General features: G+C 47.0%; 1 protein-coding gene across 1 annotated transcript in view; it reads left to right on the top strand.

Annotated features, from left to right (window-relative positions):
- LOC147612954 (kinesin-like protein KIN-13A) overlaps window positions 1–18,951 on the top strand; it is a 50,440-nt gene extending 31,489 nt beyond the window's left edge. The window contains exons 11-12 of the mRNA XM_086782228.1: window positions 9,325–9,390; window positions 18,329–18,951. Coding sequence (XP_086638354.1) covers window positions 9,325–9,390; window positions 18,329–18,517 — 255 coding nt within the window. The 3' untranslated portion in view covers window positions 18,518–18,951. The remainder of the gene's footprint in view (window positions 1–9,324; window positions 9,391–18,328) is intronic.
- The last annotated feature ends 775 nt before the right edge of the window (window positions 18,952–19,726 follow it).

Here is a 19,726-nt window from a genome sequence, read left to right as displayed (position 1 = left end):
ACACCCATGAGCACCTCTCTCTGTAATCTGATCCTCATCTCTCTGCACTCCTCATCATACCAACTGTTCTGGGGCATGTTCCCAGATCGTCTCCGTGTAGGCTGACTATGGGGATATGCCTCTGATGCTGCAGCATGAAGCGTCTCTATCAATATCTGAGTGAGCTCATCTAATGGCCGTCCCGGCTCCTCGGCACATAGGCGTCTGTATATCTCATCCGTGTATACGGTGTCCGTCTCCCTCGTAAAGGTATAACGAGTGTGTGTGGAGACCTGTCCCAATGTAGCGGTGCTGAACTGAAATGTGAGAGTGAAGGACAAGATAGCATGATCCACTGCTATTCCAACCGGCCTAGTGCCTACCATAAAATCCTGAAAAGAGGGAATGAGACTGGGCTGAGCCATAACATAGTCCACTGTACTAGCACCATGCCGATGTGGAAAGCTAGTGAAACCGCCCGATGTCGGGAATCTCTGTAGGCCATTCAGGATGGCCAATCCATGTGCAGTCCCCATGTCTATCAAATACCGCCCATACACTGTATGTTCCTCATCCTGTGAGAGTCTAGATAGGCCCATATCCCTAACATCAAGCTCCCTCAACATCTCCTCTGAGGTATCATAAAATACTGTCTGGTTATGGGCGGTCCTAGCATTGAAGTCCCCCAGGAGAATGATGTCACCATCCCTGGAGAACTCCCAAATGTCATCATCCAAAATAGAAAAGGGAGACTGCCCGCTAGGTGATGCATACACTGATGTACTAGGAGCAAAATAGCATATAGCAATGTAGAGATATCTGCCGGTCTCTGCCCTCAATCTAACCCACATGTACCTAGCCTGCTCATCTCTGCGGACTATATGTATCAGTGGCTGTAGCTCCTCTCTAAACAATACTGCCACTCCTCCTGAGCCCCGTCCTCTATGCTTTGAACGAGTCTCCTGTCTACAAGCTGTCTCCCATTGGTATCCACTAACATGTGGCATGGACTGTCCAGGAGCCTGATGCGTCTCACAGTAGAAGATGATATCCCTCCCAGTGAAACTATCCTCAAAAGCCCCTACATCAAGGCGTAGAGATCCATTACAATTCCAAGTAGCAACTTTGAGTGTAGTCCCATAGGTCTCGCACCGTCATGAAGAGCGCCTCTCCATAATCACCACTCTACCATCTCTATAGAAGGCCACTTTCCCTTTCTCTCGGGCTGCCCTTATCTCGGGCATAACTTCTTTCATGTGGGCAAGTTGCGAGAGTGTGAGGTCATCTCCAAGAAATATTCCCGTTTGCTTGAGTGTAGGACGTCTCTTCAAGAAGTCCTTCTTCGCTTCCATGGAGGGGAAACGAATGATAAGTGCTCTCTCCTTAGAAGAAGATTCGCCACTACCTTCTCTCTTCTTTCCCACTCTCCATGCCTTTGTGTGCGTGGCTTCAATGCCCATCATAGAGAAGAGCTCCTTGGTTTCCCCTTCCGCATCATCACGGTCTTTTAGACCGGACACTCGTACATGTAAGGCCCGGGTCTTCCTCCTTTGCTCCTCTTCAAGGGTCATGTTGATGATGGTGGGAGTGGGGATGGGTGGCGATTCTTTACCTTTCCCTTTCTTGGCGACCTCGATCCATTTCTCGGCCTCGTCCATCTTCTTTTGTGTCTTTGTGATCACCTCCACCCATGAAGATGTCTTCTGTTTATGTTGCTCCTCCTCCTCTCGAATGATCTTCATTTGTTCCTTGATGGTATTCAGCTCTTCAATAAAGGAGGGCTGAAATTCTCCATCCTCAAGCTTGCTTTTTGAAGTGGCTTCCAACTCCTTTTTGAGGGCTGAGATTTCAGCCGCTTGACTTTTAGCATGCAGTTTGGCCTCCACTAGTTCCTCCTTTAAGGCTGAAATCTCAGCCTCTTGCTTGGATGTTCTCAACTCGAGCTCTTGGATTTTGTCAAATCCCTTCTCAAGTTTGGAGAGGCGGTTTATGATTGCGGTAATGGAAGAGTCGACCATCTTCTTGTTTTCTTTGATAGTTGTGCCGAGCTTGTCCTCCACTTTCACGAGCTCCTCTTTAAACCCGGTCTTGGCCATGACCTTTTGCAAAACTTCTCACAGCCAATGGATTTGAAATTAATCCATGACACAAGCGCGAAACGATAGCAGCAGCAGGGAGAGAGAGGGGTTCAAGCCGAGAGTTATGTTGCTGCCTTGGGGGCCTGAGGTAGGGTGGGTGCGGTAACGGAGGCGCGGAACGTACAGAAAGAGACGGGCAGACGCGAAAAGTGGAAAAAGGGGGGGGAGGCGGAACGTACAGAAAGAGACGGGCAAGAAGGGGAGGCGGGCGGCGGAACGTACAGAAAGAGACGGGCAGAGGCGAAAAGGGGAAAAAAGGGGGGGAGGCGGAACGTACAGAAAGAGACGGGCAGAGGCGAAAAGGGGAAAAAGGGGGGGAGGCGGAACGTACAGAAAGAGACGGGCAAGAAGGGGAGGCGGGGAGGCGGAACGTACAGAGAGAGAGAGCGAGCGAGAGGTGTGAACGCTGGCGGGCGTTGGTGTGCTGGACGTGGGCTACCGGAAGTTGTAGGCGGGCAGGCATGTAAGCAGCTAGGCCTACGCAGGCGGCCAGGCTGGCAGCCGGCCCTGCTGGTAGGCGCCTAGGCCTACGTAGCCAGGCGCCTAGGCCTATGCAGCTAGGCGGCCAAGCCCAGGCGCGCAGGCCACCTGAGCGAACGTAGGCGCCGACAGAAATGCACCTAGCAACATCGCAGGTGATGGCAGCAAGGCGAGGTGATGGTAGAGAGAGAGAGAGAGAGAGAGAGAGAGAGAGAGAGAGAGAGAGAGAGAGAGAGAGAGAAATGAAATGAAATGTTATATTAACGTCTTCAAAAGGCCATAATGACCTATGAGACCAAAAGTTACATCATGGTGGATCTGATACAATGTCTGAGAGAGAGAGTGACCTTAACGTCTTACAATAGACCACAAGTGTCAATGAGAGCAAGGTAGTACATCGAAAGTGCATCGCATAGAAATATGTAAAAAAGGGACTAACCCATAGAGATTCAAAGTGCATGTGATATACGAGTTCCTAAGTAACCTGGCATCTGTAAAAGCCATAGTTGTCAAAACAATCCAATGGAATGAAAAGGGCAACCCCTAAAACGTTTTGAAAATGGCAAAAGAAAGAAAAGAAAATGAAAACAGAATGCCATGTCATCATGCCATGCCTTAGGATTAGTTGCGTTCGCGTTCAAATAGGCTGACATGGATGATCATGATCAAGGTTGATGAATGTTCAAGGTCACGTGAGAAAGAGGTGCACCACAATGGCAATCGCACAGCTGCACCTACATTGGTGCTGATGATCTTTGGAATGATAACTAGGCAAGGCATTATTTTTGTAAGGCCAAGCTTAACATGATGTAGCAATGTGACCTTTCCCAACTTGCCAACCAATGCTGCTTGGAAAGGGTTGGCTTCCAAGCGCAAATGTCTCAATGGGGTTGGCAATGGCTCCTCCTGTGGCCCGCCAGACCGCTCTGTCAAGTGTTCAGATGACAAGTGTTCGCTAACAAGTGTCCCGTTGACAAGTGTTCGCTAACAAGTGTCCAACTGACGGGTGTTCAGCTGACAAGACAAAGTGATCCACTTACAGCCCTCTCCACCTACTTCTGACACTTCTACTGGGATCAGCGGTGCATTCCAGCGACTTGCATTGATGGTGCCACCAGATTGGCAATTAGCGGCAACCGCGCTGCAATCACCCCTTACTCATTGCCAAACAGTGCACCTATTGTGGGATGACTACTTGGATAAACACTCTGGAATTGCCAGAGAGAGACTTTTGGATGAATCAAAGTGTTAGTGTTTTGCTTTCATGTTCTGTACTGTCCCTTGTGAGTCATCTTGTTGATTCTCTCTCTCATGTCACTCTCTAGTTTTGGGTAGAATAGTGTCTTGTGAGAGTTGTGTGTAGTCGCACGTCTCCCTAGTCAAGTAGCAACTCTTGGAGGCAAACTACCATAGAGTGAACCCGTGACACCATCTAGTGCCACAAACCCTAGTGTGCCGGGCAGCAAGGTCTGCTACAGGTATGGTACAGTTTGACGATCCTCCCGCAGAACTCTTAACAATCAGGAGTTCCTTGTGAGTTCTAGAGTCTAGTGCTACATGCCCAACACAGGCTCCCGGTGATAGGATAAAAGTTGTTTTAGTTTTTCATGCACTAAATGTGTACATGGGTAGGCACATAGGTACATACACCTAGTGTTGTAGTGAGTTTTAGATTTGGGGGAAGGAAATCGAAAGAGTGGTAAATTCAGTTTGCCGAGGTGGCTGGCAGAATTAGAAATGAGCATGTGCATGCAAGTTGACTAAGGAATGGAGAATACGTGTTCCTGGGAGGAGCATGAGGTGGAACTTGGGTTGCTGCTAGATAGAGAATAGCGCAGGATTGTAAGAAGGGGGAGACCTCGTGTACTCTGTTGCATAAGCTGATAAGGTGGCTGCTGGAAGGTGACGGAGAGAAGATACAGTCCATCTTAGATATGCTGCATTTGTGTGCTGTTTTTACAGAATGTGTGCCTAGGAAAATGTCGAGTGATTCGATGGGAAGCTATCCTACTGAAGGTGGTTGATTCTGTGTATGGCGTCTTAGTATGTGAGAGAAGTTGTGAAGCTATTTGTTGAGAGCCACGAGCGCTTGGTGTTGACAAGCTAGTGTCTTCTTTGCTGGAATTGATGAGGGGATATGCAGTAATCACTCTTCTGAGGAAGCTGATTTCGATATGCAGCAGAATGTGATTGAGGTTCTTGTGATCTTGAAGAGGTTTACATGAGAGTTGGTGTCAGGCTGGTTCAGCATGTTATTGTGAGTCTATGGTTATGTTGGTCAATCCATGGTCAGTTTTTATTGCTCTGGACACTGGTTGCCTATGCTCGTACCTTAAGAGCAACCACACCGTTGCTGATTCCTTAGGAATTCCAACTTCAAGAATCTTTGCCCGAGTTACAGTAGGAGTTGAAGCACGATTTTGTCTGTGGAATTAGGCCCTGAAGTGCTTGAGGTTTCTTTCAGAGGATTTCATATTGAAGTGTTGTTTTTTTTTCTGAAGTTCATGGTGATGTATGGTCTGTGTTGTTGAGGGTGGTGGATGACGAGTGGACTGAGGTAGTCCTTCCTGATGAAGAGGACCTTCTTGAGTTTATCTATCACCTTGAGTTTTGTGTAGAGGAGGATTAAAATTGAATCAAAGGTTGTGAGTACTGGTTGTCTGGGGGTGTTTAAAGTGTTTCCTCTTTGCTCTTCTTTTCCTTTCCTCTCTTTTTACCTATCACCGGGGTGGGTCGAAAAGCCCCTAGTCAGTTCATTGTTATAGTTGTAGGAGACCAAATTTCAACTTTGTTCTTGTCATAGTCCTCCCCCCTCCCCATTACTTTTATGCTGCTTGTTCTCGCGCTTCCATTCTCAACCCCCTCCTCCCGGCTACTTAAACTTTTTTCAAGGAAGTGTTTTTCAACTCTCATATTCTTGCTCCCCCTTACGCCTCTCTCCCAACATTACTGTTAGTCACCCCATTACCCTTAGTTTCTCTGTTGTGCAATAGCCACTTGAAGCTTGTGATGGGGTGAAGCTGTGTAGAGACAGAGGGAATCCTGACTTTGTGGGGTGTGGAATGCAATTGTGTGGAGGCATCGAATTTTTTAAAAAATGGGGAAGCCCTAACATGAATTCCTTGAGTTTGTGCATGCCACTTTCCCTCTCTTCTCATCGTCTCTCTCCCAACACTTCCACCTTACTTTTTTGCATGCCACCTTCTCTCTCTCTTCGATCCCATCCTCCCTCTCTTCGACCCCATCCTCTCTTTTCGACTTGTCCACCTTCTACTTTTATGCACGCCGCCTTTCCCCCTCTCTTTGATAGCTTCTTCTTCTCTCTTTGACACACGCCATATGCCAACCTTTCCCTCTCTCTGTCTCTCTTTGACACACGCCATATCCACTGCCTTTTCTGAGAGGGATTCGGACCACTCACACGGGTGATACAATTTGAGGATCAGAGGTGCTTGGGCATGTACTTGATGGAGCTCAGACGACACAAGGATGTAGTGTTGAGGCAGAATGCTGAGAGACAGCCTCGGCTCCGACAGGACACCTCACAGAGAGCCATCACAGATTTCTTTGTGGTACATACATCCACATCGGAATCCACTGCCCACAACAGTTCCTCTACTACGACATTAGAGCCCACCACCCGTCATGCCCTAGCTCCATGCCCTAGAGGAGTTCTTAGTGAGAGCTCGATCCATTCTGCGAGCCAGATGTCCCCGACCTAGAGCATAAGGACCATCCACCACACAGAGACAGATTCGTGTGGTTCTCTGCTGACATGTCACGCTCCCATCACAAAGGCGTGACATTCACTCCACCATCAGATCGGTTCTGGCAGAGGTGGGTATTGTCATTGACAACATATCTCACTCTACACAGGATCATCTGCTGATCACATGTACTATCAGTTTTCCATGGCTCAGTATATCCATGGTACCATTGTATTACTTTTGGTCTCATAGGCCCTTGGGGTCTTCCGTAAACGTTAATATATATCTCTTTCTCTCACAGTCTGACGTGTCCACCTTTTGCTTATGTGCCGCCACTTCTGTCTTGTGCACGCTTGCATGCTAGGGACAGGCAAGCGGATAACGGGCTAGAGTGCTATCTATGGGAACAAGGGTCAACTGGATTGGTTTTTATCTGTAAACGGTACGAGTTGAGTAAACCGGCTACGAAGAAACCCAAAAGAGTAGTAGAATCCATCTTCGTATTCATCTGCAAGTCTCTAAATTTCTAGAGGTAGACCTCATAAGTGAGGTTCTGTGAGGTCATGGTCAAACTGGCAAACTGAGCAACGATATTGTAGTCATCCTCCTTCTTGAGGAATTCTTTCTTGAAGACTTCTTTAAACTGTGCCCAGGTTGTTGGTTTTAGGTTTGAGTTCTTTCCACCAAAGCAAAGCTCTGCCTGAGAGGAAACCTGCTGCCAAGTGAATCTTCTTGCCACACTTCTCCTCGTACTCTTCCTTGTTCAAAACCAAGCTTTGCTCTCACTTGTCCTCTTCAAGATGTCGACCCAAGAATCGGAGATGGAACCCATTACCGAATGTGAAGGGAGTATGTCATGTGCACGCTTGCATGCTAGGAATAGGTAGGCGGATAACGGGCTAGAGTGCTATCTATGGGAACAAGGGTCAGCAGGATTGTTTTTCTCTTTCTTGCTTTTCCGCTATTCTTGGCGTGTGTGCGCTTTTCTTGGCTTTTTTTGGCGGACACTCTTCCCTGAGGCTATATAGGGAGGGCCAGGGAGGAGCAGGGCATGGAGCTAGCAGGGCAAGTTCACGAGGCGGTATGGGACGCCAAGGGTAAGGTATGACTTGCAGGGTTGGCAGTTCCCATGAGGCTCTCTAGCCCGGGCTCAGGGGGATGCTCGGATTCTATGGGTTCTGGACTCGTGAGTATCATGGTTGGGTGGTGAGTTGCCTGCAGATGATTTTGGTGTTGATGACCATGGTTTTGATAGGGTTCGATCCTGTGAGGACGTGACTTCCCTCTCTCCTTGACATATGCCATATGACACCTCTTCCCTCTTCTCTTCGACACTTCCATCTTCTCTATCCTTGACCTCCATCCTCGCTCTCTTTGACATGCTGGTGAGCCTCCAAAATAAGTGATTGCTTTCTCGCCAGGTGCCGCTCCAACGGCCTCCCAACACACCAAAGTTTTTCTCTCCCCACTTCACATGTTTGCACTCCCACCGGTCTCTCCAGCACCCTCCCTTCTGCGTTCACCATCGCCATCAACATCATCCACCCTTTCCCCCTCTTCCTCCTTGGCTTCCCTTTGTGGCCTCTCCATACCTCTCTAACAGCTTGGCCTGAGCCTTTCTTCTCCCACAGCCTTTTCTTGCTAACAAGTGTTCAGCTGACAGGTGTTCAGTTGAGAAGACAAGGGGGCATCAAATACCCACTTACAACCCTCTCCATCAGCTACCTACTTCTGGCACTTTTACTGAGATCAGCAATGCATTCCAGTGACTTGTGTGGATGGTGCTACCAGATTGGCAATTAGCGGTAATCGCGCAGTGATCATGCCTTACTCATTGCCAAGTGGTGCACCTACTATGGGATGACTACTTGTATTTAACTCTGAGATTGCCAGAGAGAGACTTTTGGATGAATCAAAGTGTTAGTGTTTTGCTCTCATGTTCTGTACTGTCCCTTGTGAGTCGTCTTGTTGATTATCTATCTCTCATGTCACTGACTAGTTTTTGGTAGCACAGCGTCTTGTCGGAGTTGTGTGTGCATAGTGTTGGAGCGGGGCAGTGTAGTTGTACCTCTCTCCTGGAGCCAAACTGCCAGAGTGAACCCATGACACCGTCTAGTGCCACAAACCCGTGTGCGGTACAGCAATGTCTGCTACAACTCCCAGACAAAAACATGAGTATGTGGTTGGGACCCTAAGCTAGGCAGACATCCAGACTCCTTTCCTGCTGCTAGAAGAAAACGGAGTGGAAAAAGAAATAAAGACTTTCTTCCCTTCAAACTAGCTTGACAACGGAAAGTTTAACATTTATGGTACAAACCCATATTCTATGAGTATAAGTAACTGATCATCATGGGGCTTACGGTCTTTAGTTGTTTCCATGTCCTATAGATGTATATCTGCCAAATGTCATCTCTCATGACTCTTGCAGTTCCTGGCTGCATAGTGTGAGGATGCCCTTGGTACTGAAATGGTGCTTCAGTCTCTATGGAGAGGTCGTGTGTTGCCATCCATGTCGATTTTCTGGTATACCATTAACTGTCTTCTCCTTGCAAGGACAAATGTATGGATGAAGACAGAGCCAACTGTGGGAGTTCCTATCTCCCATCTGTTGTGTTTCCAAACCTGTTTTCCCTGTGCTTTTAAGTGACAAGCTGAAAGGAGGCCCTGTATGGTGTGGCCCGTGGGGTGCGAAATAAGACGTGAGAGCATCATGATCTGCACTCTTTGGATGCTACTATACAAGTCAGAACAACATGAGTTTTGTGGTATTAATTGCATAAATGCCAATAACAGGGTAGTTGAAGTGCATTCTTGAGGTATAATCTCAGAAAAGTTGGTTGGGGAATGTAACTTTGTGTCTTGTACTTCTTGGGATGGAACATGATTTGCTGGAGTGTAAAGTAAATTTTCTCTAGTTGTGGTGAATTCTATGTTGCATAGGGATCATGTTTGTATGCCAAACGCTACGTTAATTACATCATGTTTCTTCAATTTTTCACTTGCACCATTCTCTTTTCCAGGAGGAGGAGGACCTGATTTCTGCTCACAGATTGGAAGTGGAGGATACTATGGAATTGGTTCGTGAGGTAATTGTTCGCAATCATAAAAAGTGTTGCTTACGATGTAGTGATTTTCATCAGTTGATGACCAGTGTGGTACAGACTACAGGGACACAGGATGTAAAGAACGATTGAAATCATTCTATTAAATTCCAGAGACCTATGGTTGAGTATGCAGTAGATAAATGTTTTGTGTAGATGCTCCAAGCCTTACTTCTGCCTTTTGCGCTTTGACTGTCTTAGATTCAACCATCAAGTGTTCCCTGTTTGTGTGCACGCGCGTGTATATATATACTTCATGGAATCAGTTTCACTTTTGATTTCATTGAGCCTTTGATCTTTTGTAGACGTTAATATTACTTTCTTTCTCTCTTGACTGCTTTTATAAAAGAAGTGGAATAACTGGCTTGATGGAGTGGCAGCTCCAACGTAAGAAGTGAGTCTTAAACTGGACTCAACAAGGCATATGAAGCCTTACTGGAAATAAGAGGTATGATATATTTGAGAATAAGTGTGGGAGTTTTTCAACAAGGGAGATAATTTGCTGATTTTGCAGCAGACTAAATGATGAGGTATGTGCATAGCAGCCTTCCCCACAAACATCAGGACTTAGGGGGCCCCCTTTTTAGTTGTCATGGAAAGCCTCAAGAAACTCACAATTGCAAAGGCAATTGAATCTACAAAAATGCAAGCGGAAATGTGCTCATGGTTGGGAACATTCGTTTCTTTACTATTAATGTGTGTGATGTGAACAACTTGGAGCCACCATGAGGCAAGGTTACTAAATTAAGTCCTGGGTAAGAGAGGGAAGTGAACTTAGCAAGTTTAGAAACATCAGAGTTAAGTTTTAAAGAACCATAATTGAAGAGAAAATGGAGCATATGTTGGTGGACAAAATGGGCAAGGGTGCATGGAATCTGGATAGGCTAGTTTTCAGACTAGGATCTAGTACAGTAAACATCTGGATTCTGGCTACTCCCCAAAGAATGTCATAGAAATACATCGCAAGAGAATTTTCTGCCACAAATTATTCTAGCCCTAGAGGCTACATGCAAATAAATTGAGTGCAAGGCATTCCAAGATGAACCTTATGTGAACCTGCCTGAATGAAAAACAACTTTTGGGGTGAGCAGTCATCCATACTGCATTATAGGGGAGAGCTTATCCTTCATACATTTTTTTCCGAATATCAGTGTATATATGGTATCATCATGTGAAGCATCTCAGTGAAATTGTCTGATGTACTAAGCTCTACCAAAATAAATGCCGAACCATGGACATCATGTGCAGACTCTGGGGACCATCTTCAATATGTCTTTTGGGGGTTCCGAAGGGCCTCAATGCTTGCCACATTGTTACATGAGACATGATATTTACAAATTGGGTTCTTGGCAGCACATTTCCAGCAGAGTAGCTTCCCAACAGGCTCTGGGAATTGATTTTCTAGACCCCACAACCATTCAAAGAAGCAGATTCATTTTAAATAAGGGTTTATTTCGAAGGTGGTGATTCTGCAGAGGTTCCTAAAGGACAGTAGGAACATTGCCAGGGAGGTGTATTTGGAGTCCAGACCAGCTTGAAATTGAAAAAGGGCATAGAAGTGGATGAGGTTTTTAATCTTATAAGTATGTTTTATTGGCCATCTATCATTACCAAGATATGTGTTGCAGTAAGATTTCGTCTGGACATTACACCCTCTGCGAGGAAAGAACTACTTTGAGATGCCCTATTTCACACGAGATGACCTGCAATATTAGATACACTCCTTTGATTGATCTTGACCGATCATTGTGTAGCTGACGACTTTGAACAGCTCCTTCATGAAACCAGGCTATGCAGTGACAGAGAGAACACGCACGCGCGTGCGCGCGCGCACACACACACACACACACACACACATGTGCACATGCCTACTTCAGAGGTTGAAACATGGACACACGATCCTCTGGCCCGATGGACAAGGGGGATCACCTCAATCTCACAACGAGATACGGCTTACTATGAGATACGAGGGAGATTCCACTGCCTTTTCTGAGAGGGATTCAGGCCCACTCGCACGGGTGATACAGTATGAGGATCAGAGATAACTGGACATGTACTTGATGGAGCTCAAACAACACATGAATGTGGTGTTGAGGCAGCATGCTGAGAGAGAGGCCCAGCCTGGCCGACTTCAGAGCCCACCACCCATACCCATGCTCCGGCTCCACGCCCTAGAGGAGTTCTTAGCAAGAGAGCTCGATCTATACTACGAGCCAAACGTCCCCCACCCAGAGCATCAGGACCCTCCCACCACACAGTGACAAATCCGCGAGGCTCTTTGCCGACATGACATGCTCCCATCACAGAAGGGATAATAGGATAATTGTCTGCTATCTGGATGGATACACAATGGTGTTTTTCATTTCCTTTTCAGTTCTTCCATTGCTCAAGTGTATCCATTGTATTACTTACAGTCTCATAGACCCTTGGTGTCTTCCGTAGACGTTAATATAACTCTCTCTCTCTCTCTCTCTCTCTCTCTCTCTCTCTCTCTCTCTCTCTCGCGTGTGGTGATCACTTACCGACATTGTTTGGCCTCTACATCGATGAGGCATCCAACTTTATTAATAGGTTGGGTAGCATGGGCTCTTCACTGGCATAGACATATTAAACTCCATGTTGCTATATGCAGATGATATACTACTCATCTCAGACTCAGCAGAGGGGCAATCACTTCAATGTGCAGTTAACTGGCCAATTTTCACAAAAGCCCCAAATTTCTGCAACTGAAAGAGGCTCAATTTGCTGATTTTGACCTCAATTTGAAAAACCCCCAAATTCCAAACCAAACAGTATGAATGGCACCACCTGCAGGTTTTTTTGGCAAAGGGTAATTTTTGGCAAACCCCTAGAATTTGGTTTGAAGCTGACCTGCCCTGAAATGGCTGCAAAATTTGTATTTTCATGTGAATAAAAATCTGTATAAAAAGTACCTGCAGGCCAGTACCCAGATGGTACAGTACGGAATGGGCGCGATTGACAGGTACAAAGCAAGACTTGTGGCTAAAGGCTACTCCCAGAAAAAGGGAATAGATTATGAAGAGACTTTTGCTTCTTCTTTTTTTTTTGGTCCCCCGAGAAAAGATCCTTTCATTAGTTATAAAAAAAGCTCACTTGGCTACAAAACCCCTCTCCTGCTCTTAAGAAGGCAGAGCAGAGATCCAATCAAGGTAGCTAGGGAGACTCTCCCTAGGTGCAGAAAAGTACAAATAAAAGTACAAATAGCTGAGAGGCTATATCATACATTAGGAGGGGGGAAAATCCAAACAGGTGGCGTGTAGTGCTAGCGGGGGGTACCCGCGTGTAGAGTATAGAAAGGGCCGCTGCGCCAAGTGGTCGGCGCCGCAAGATCGCTCGATCCAAGTCGCCCCGAATGCGGTCATACTGTCCTCGCAGGGTGTGAGTCAACTCGTGCCAGATAGCCCAAACAGTCTCTGCTGGTGGCTCCAGTCTCCCCTCAAAGGCCCTGAAACAACGGGCTCTCCAGGTGAACCATATGGTGAGGCTGCTGAGGAGCTCCCATCGTATATCCCTCTCCTGTGTCCGGTCGGCTGTCGAGAAATCCGGTGAAGGAACAAGGCCAGGCTGGTCCCCAATGAATCTGATGGCCTGGCTCTCCTGCTCCGTCTTGTATCCCAGAGCTGGCCCTGACGAAGTCGACCAAGCAGCGGCTCCCCACGTATACATGCCCTCTGGAGAGAGGGGGGCCAAAATGCGCAGCATCCTCAGCCAAATCTGCTGCGCCTGTGGACAATCCCATAGGCAATGTCTCCGTGTCTCCAATGGGTGGCCGCATCGGACGCAGGCCGGCGTAAGGCCACCGTAGACAAGCCAGGTGCCAACTGCAGAGCCCCTGTGGGCAACCAGCCACTGGAAAGCCGAGATCCTGCGTGCCTGTCTGCTAGCCCAGAGCCTGGTCCAAAAATCCTCTAGGAACTCCTGTGAGAGTCCCTGAAGCCGCCAGTGCTCCGATGCAGCTGGAAAGACCGTTCTCCTCGCAGTCAAAATATGCCTCCCTAAACGAACAGTGTACTGGAAAAAGGTGATCTCTGTGGCCTCAGGGGACGCATAAGGAACATGCCACTCGTACTCGCCAGGGTCCCACTGGAGCCGGGCCAAGGGGCGCGCAGCATATGCCCATATGCGCCAATCAAAGTCTACATCTGCAGGGTCTGGATCAATATGCCACTTCCGAGAAGCGGCGGCCACTACCCGTATCCTCTGAAAGATGCACTCTGCAACCAAAGGCGACTCCGCCTCCACTCTCTGAAGTCTGCCCTCATCTTGCCTCTCATAGTAGAGGCATCTACCATCCTCAGTGCAAGCTCTGACAGCAATCAGGATCTCCAATTTTGTAAAGGCTTCCATCCACCGTGGGGCCGCTGGCTCGAAAGGCGTGAACCACTCCTCAGTGACTGCCTCCTGAATGTCACCCCTCATAATCAGCCCCCCTTTGAAGTGACTCAGCCTCTCCGCCTGGATCTCCTCCGGGAGACTGCAAAAGGCCTACCAATCTCCAAAACTGCGTGCTCGGCCCGCCGCCAATGGTCCCCAGGCTAGACGAGGCCGAGAACCCAGCATATGACCCTGCTCTGTGCATACCACGGGGCTCCAGATGAGCGGCTGTCTGGCCCGCTCCTCATCACAAGTGGGAGGTCTTTGAGAAAGCCCCGGTCTCAGCAACTCCCAAGCTCGCAGGATACTCAAGGCAAATCTGTCCTCCCATCCTCTACTGAGGCATGTCCTCCTCATCTCTGTGAAGATCCACTGAATCTCTGGTGCCCAAGTGCCCCCTGCTGGGGGAGCTCTAGCCTGCAGCCGTTGAAAAAGAAGCTCCTTCCAAGGCTCATCGCCTGGAAGCAGCCCCTGAACAATAAGCTTCCCCAACAAGGCTCTACTCTGATCAGCTGGATCTATAATGCCCAAGCGCCCCTGGCCAGCGGAAGAGTAATAACTGCCCAAGCAACCTTAGCCCGAGCCGGCTGACCATCCCGCCCAGACCAAAGAAAGTTCCTGATCAGCCTCTGTACCTGGTTGATGCAAGAGCTCGAGAAAATCCAGCAAGACGTGATATACCACATAGTCGCTAAAAACACCTGATTTGTCACCACCACCCTCCCAGCCAAGGATAGCCGAGCTGTACTCCAATAAAAAAACTTCTTCTGAATGCTCAGAAGAAGCAAGGCGATCTGTTGCTCAGGTGACAAATCAAGTCCAATCTGGCATCCCAGATATCGCACTGCTGTGTCAGTAGGAATCCAATTAAAACCCAGGTCTGGGCTCCATGCCGGAGCGGGAGCGCTACTGATCCAAAAAGCCACTATCTTGCGCCAATTGATCAATGCTCTCGAAGCCACACCAAAAACCTGTAGCGACTGCTCTGCCCTCTGTAGATTGGCCTCCTGGCCATGCAGAAACAATCCCGTGTCATCAACAAACTCAGAATCGAGCAGGTCCTCTCCCCGGACTGGAAGCTGGAGTCCTCTCAAACCAACCTCCTCTGCTGTCAGATACATGCTCATAGCCTCTGCAAAGAAAAGAAAAAGGAACGGGGTGAGAGGGCATCTGTGACGGGCTGATGTGGTCAACTCAAAACTCGGCCCTCGTCCTCCTGCCATCAACACCTGGCTACGAGCTGTGGAATATAGAGCCGCCACTCCTCGAATCCAGTCTGGCTCAAAACCCAGGCGACAGGGGTTTTCAGTATGTTTTGGACACTGGGGTGATGCAACAGAGTTTTTCAAAGGGCTTGATCTTTCTTATCCCCAAGGGGGAGGGAGTGTCAGATGATATTCGGCATTGGAGGCCTATTACGATCCTCAATACTGTCTACAAGGTCCTAGCAAAGGCCTTGAGTTTGAGGATCCAGCCCTTCCTTGGGGATTTGATTCATGCTACCCAGACAGGATTTGTTAAGGAGCGCAGTATCCTTGACAACATTTTCGCCTTCTGGGAGGTGACGGCCCGAGCTAGATTTCTCGGTGAGGACTTGGTTGTTATGCTTCTCGATTTTGAGAAGGCATACGATAGAGTCGATTGGGGTTTTCTAGAGGGCACTATGCTTCGGGAGAAGATCCCGCCAACTATACGGCAAATGGTGGAATGTGCCTGGAGGCGTTCCACCTCTACGGCGAGGCTGCTTCCTCTTCTAGCGAAAGAGAGTGCCTGATGGGGGTATCCTCAGGGGCGGGCGAGGGGGCTGCGGAAGAGTCCCTCTGAGGTGGGGCGGGAGGAACCTCCATCAGAGTCTGAAGCTGAGTCGAGGGTGAAGCGAAGACGGAGGGTCCTGCAAGAACCAAGCTGCACGAAAAAGCGGAGCGGGGAGGGGAAGAGGGGGAAGGGCGGTTCATGTATGAAACCCCAATTTCATTCGCATTTTTCTCCAACATTTTCATACGTTTGCCTCACCAACCATTTGTGAATGATATGAACTATGGTATGGCTGCTGCTGGCCTTTGTCCAGTGCTGCCAAGGTGACCTAGATGCTGCCCGTCTGTTGTTATACCTGGCTGGCAGCTCCAGCCAGCAGCCGCCACTGTCACGTGGCACTTCTTCTGTAGCGATGCATCACAATGTCACATGCCATCTGGATCAAGATTTTGCAGATCCGACTTTCATCACATGCCTGGGAGTGGAGACAGGAAGAGCAGAGGGTATCTAGACTCTGCTCCTTGGAGGTCGAGACAAGGGAGCACTATATCTGCAGGGTCCGGTGAATTATGAGATACCTGGGAGGTTCCACTGTCTTCTCAAGGAAGGGTTTGACCCACTATACAGGATCATGGATCTCCCAGGTCAGCATTGCCTAGGTCTCTAGTGGATGGAGCTATACAGACATAGAGAGTTATTTTCCTTGTGACATAGAAGGGAAATGTCTGGTGATGGCCTCGTGTGGGACCAGATTCAGATAACTTGCCTAAACCGTCACATTGGCGATATCAGAGCCACAGTGGCTCCCAGAGACCACTCCAGCTACAGTGAGCTAGGCATCTATGCAACAGCTCCAGTTTTGGGAGATTCTTCAAATAGAGAGATTCGGACATAGAGAGCACTCAGCATATATGAGATTACAGATTCAGCTCGAGCACAATAACTCCCCCATATATCTGTATGGGCATTTTTATGACAGCCACATGGCTACCTTGCAACTCTCTAGTCACATGGCTAGCTTGGATTTATTGCAACACTTGGGGTTTCATAGACCTTTAGGGTCTTTCATGGACATTGATATATCTTTCTTTTTTTCTCGATCGGTTGATTCTTAAGCTTACTGCTTGTGCTCTGCATGGATTTTTGTCTCTACTTTTGTGACAGCCTATCAGCCTCCTCTTCCACCTAGCTTTCTGTTTGTGATTTATGTGTAAGCTCTTAGCTTGGTTTACTATTTCTCACCTCAGCATTTGGTATGGATTGCCTCATGTGTTTGTGTGCATGTGTGTGTGTGCGCTTTCATGTCTCAGGCCATGGAAGTCTTATGGAGAACTAGACATCAAAAGAAAGCTCTTAGACTCTTGACATTTGAATGGATTTGTCCGCCAAAGATGCACGGAGGGCTAAATTTTGGCAGTTTAGGAGCCAAGGAAAGCATATTTTCTATCCACTAAAAATATTCGTCTAATCTAGGATGTCGTCTCTCCGGATGGTAGAATACTAATATTCCCGCAGGCATAGAGGATATGGAATTTGGGTATGCATTACAAGTCTATCTGGCAAAAAAATAGAGCTTTGTTGCAGGAATTTGAAGTGATTCCACCTGTCGTTGGAGAGAACAGACTGTTGGATTGGATGCTTTAGAGAGATGAGTGTGGTTTTCCCAAAGTACCTATCTCATATCTCACTGCTGCTTGAATATATATATTAATTATTCCCGAGCCTGGGATTTCTCCTTATTCGAACAGGCTTTGGATAAGACAGTCTATTTGCTACTTCCCTTAGTGCTAGGCTTCATTATGGCTAAGTCTGCCCTGCATCTCCGGAGGTTTGACAGAAACTCAGTACGAAGGGCTTTGTGTGAATATATGGTCTTATGTGTGTGTGTGTGTGGTGTGCGTGTGTGAGAGCATATCTTGATACAGAGCTCTACACCCACTATTGGGCACTGATGACGTTAGTGGGGATGTCGTAGTATCTAGTCCATACCATGCATAATGGAGTTGATAGTTATATGGTCTTGTGGGTTGACTACCATGAGTATATAACATGCACGTTCCTAAAAGGTGAATTTGGGTATGTTTTTGGATTCATCTAGGTATATAATTCACTCGTTTTAGTAGACATGCGGATTTCACATTGTGAAGTTTTCGTCCGAGTTGCGGCCAGTTGATATTGTGCTTACTCTTTCTATCTTTAGTGGTGCATTGCCCTATCAACTACTTATTTGCTGTACTAATTCTTTCTATTTGCTACTTCCCTTAGTGCTAGGCTTCATTATGGTTGTGTCTGCCCTGCATCTCCGGAGGTTTGACAGAAACTCAGTACGAAGAGCTTTGTGTGAATATACGTATACCTAGGGGTTACCTTCTCTGCATCAGCCACACGCTTCACCATGGGTTCAACAGCCAGAGCTAGATTGACACGGGGATATGCAGCATTGGCTATGGGGATGTCGTAGTATCTAGTCCATACTATGCATAATGGAGTTGATAGTTATATAGTCTTGTGGGTTGACTACAATGAGTATATAACATGCACGTTCCTAAAAGGTGAATTTGGTTATGTTCCTAGATTCATCTAGGTATATATATATATATAGACTACAAGAGATGGATCAGCTGCAGTTTCGTCACCTTTGAGGGCTTCTTCTCTTGTACACTGAAGTAATAGAACACTGTTTTTTACCAAAAAAAAGTGTGTGTGTGTGTGTGTGTGTGTGTGAGAGAGAGAGAGAGAGAGAGAGAGCATGGACTCTTTTTTATATCTGCAGGAGATGAAACTTCTTACTGAGGTGGACCAACCTGGGAGTCGCATAGACAGATACGTTTCCCAATTAAGCTATGTTCTTTCAAGGAAAGCAGCTGGCATTGTAAATTTACAGGCTCGCCTTGCAAGATTTCAACGCCATCTGAAGGAACAGGAGATTCTGAGCCGCAACATGAGCAACGGTCAGCAGTGACAGCAGTGACACACACCATCAAAGCTATGGTAGAGCTGGGATCAAGCTATGTGAAAGGTTAAGAGAGGCTCTGACATTTTCAGGTAAAAGCTGTCTATTGTCATTCGATGAGTTTTTCATAATCTGCCTTCTTGAAGTAAACATTGCACTTTAATGCAAAAGAAGGAAAATGACCAGTCTACAATGGCAAGCTTTATGCGGGTCGATACAGCTAACTGAGAAAAATCACCATGAAAGCGTGCAGTCATAACTGACTGAAATGGTGACTCCAGCTGCTACACTGGTTAAGGTAGGGTGTTTTGGATTGGAATTAATTACTGAGACACAAAAGGCATACAAGACCATTATGAGACTGAATTTGTTGCTGGAAACATAGTGATGTGATTGCTTTACATTGTACACAAGAAATGAAAACAGAGTCAAATTGTGCTCCAGTATCAGAGCCTGTTTTGTCCTATGTGAGCTGTCAAGCAAAATGAATAGCTCGCTTAACAAGTGTGTCTTCAGGAATGGGTGAATGGCCTCATACGATTTTGGGACAATGGGAAATGTTATGTGATCTAATTCAATGTTTAGGGAAGAGAGAGAGCTGATGTAGTTTGATGTTATCATTACTAAGTTTAACATATGATGCATTTCACTGCATGGAGGAGAAAATCACATTCTTGTTGTGGGTCATGGGAAAGACCATTTGAACTGTTCAATCTTGAGCTCTTCTTCCCAATAAAGTTTACAAGATCCATATACACGCCACCAGCAGTCCTACCATGAATTCCGAAAAAACTGTCATGGCAGAGCTTCAATGTCTCAAATGTCACATTACCTCAAGCCTCAAGGAATGCTGAGTTGTCTTCCATTTGTTCATTTAAACGTTGTCACTGCTAATCAGTCCCTACTCCCTTACTGATGTGGATCCACGTTTTTTTTACATAGAAAAAGCCTGTTTTAACTGAGGGTATTGGAGCTTTGCTGACGGGCTTCGTTTATCTGAGAAAAAGCTTCCTCATGCCCCTTTCATTGAAATTGTAAAAATAAGATTGTAGGGAATGGCTGTGATGGGGTAAATGAAACTGTAGTGAGTGGGTGTCATAGTTTTGCAAAAGCACATGTGATACCAATCCCACAAAATGCTTCGTATGTTTTTTTTTCTTTTCATGGGGCTGAAAGCCCTTAGGTTTTCCGAAGCAAAAATTGATTGAATCCAAACAA

Source organism: Cibotium barometz, chromosome 44, assembly GCF_041138505.1.
Source record: "Cibotium barometz isolate CiBa-2024 chromosome 44, ASM4113850v1, whole genome shotgun sequence".
Classification (NCBI taxonomy): Eukaryota; Viridiplantae; Streptophyta; class Polypodiopsida; order Cyatheales; family Cibotiaceae; genus Cibotium; species Cibotium barometz.
This window is presented reverse-complemented; position numbering and strand designations above follow the sequence as displayed.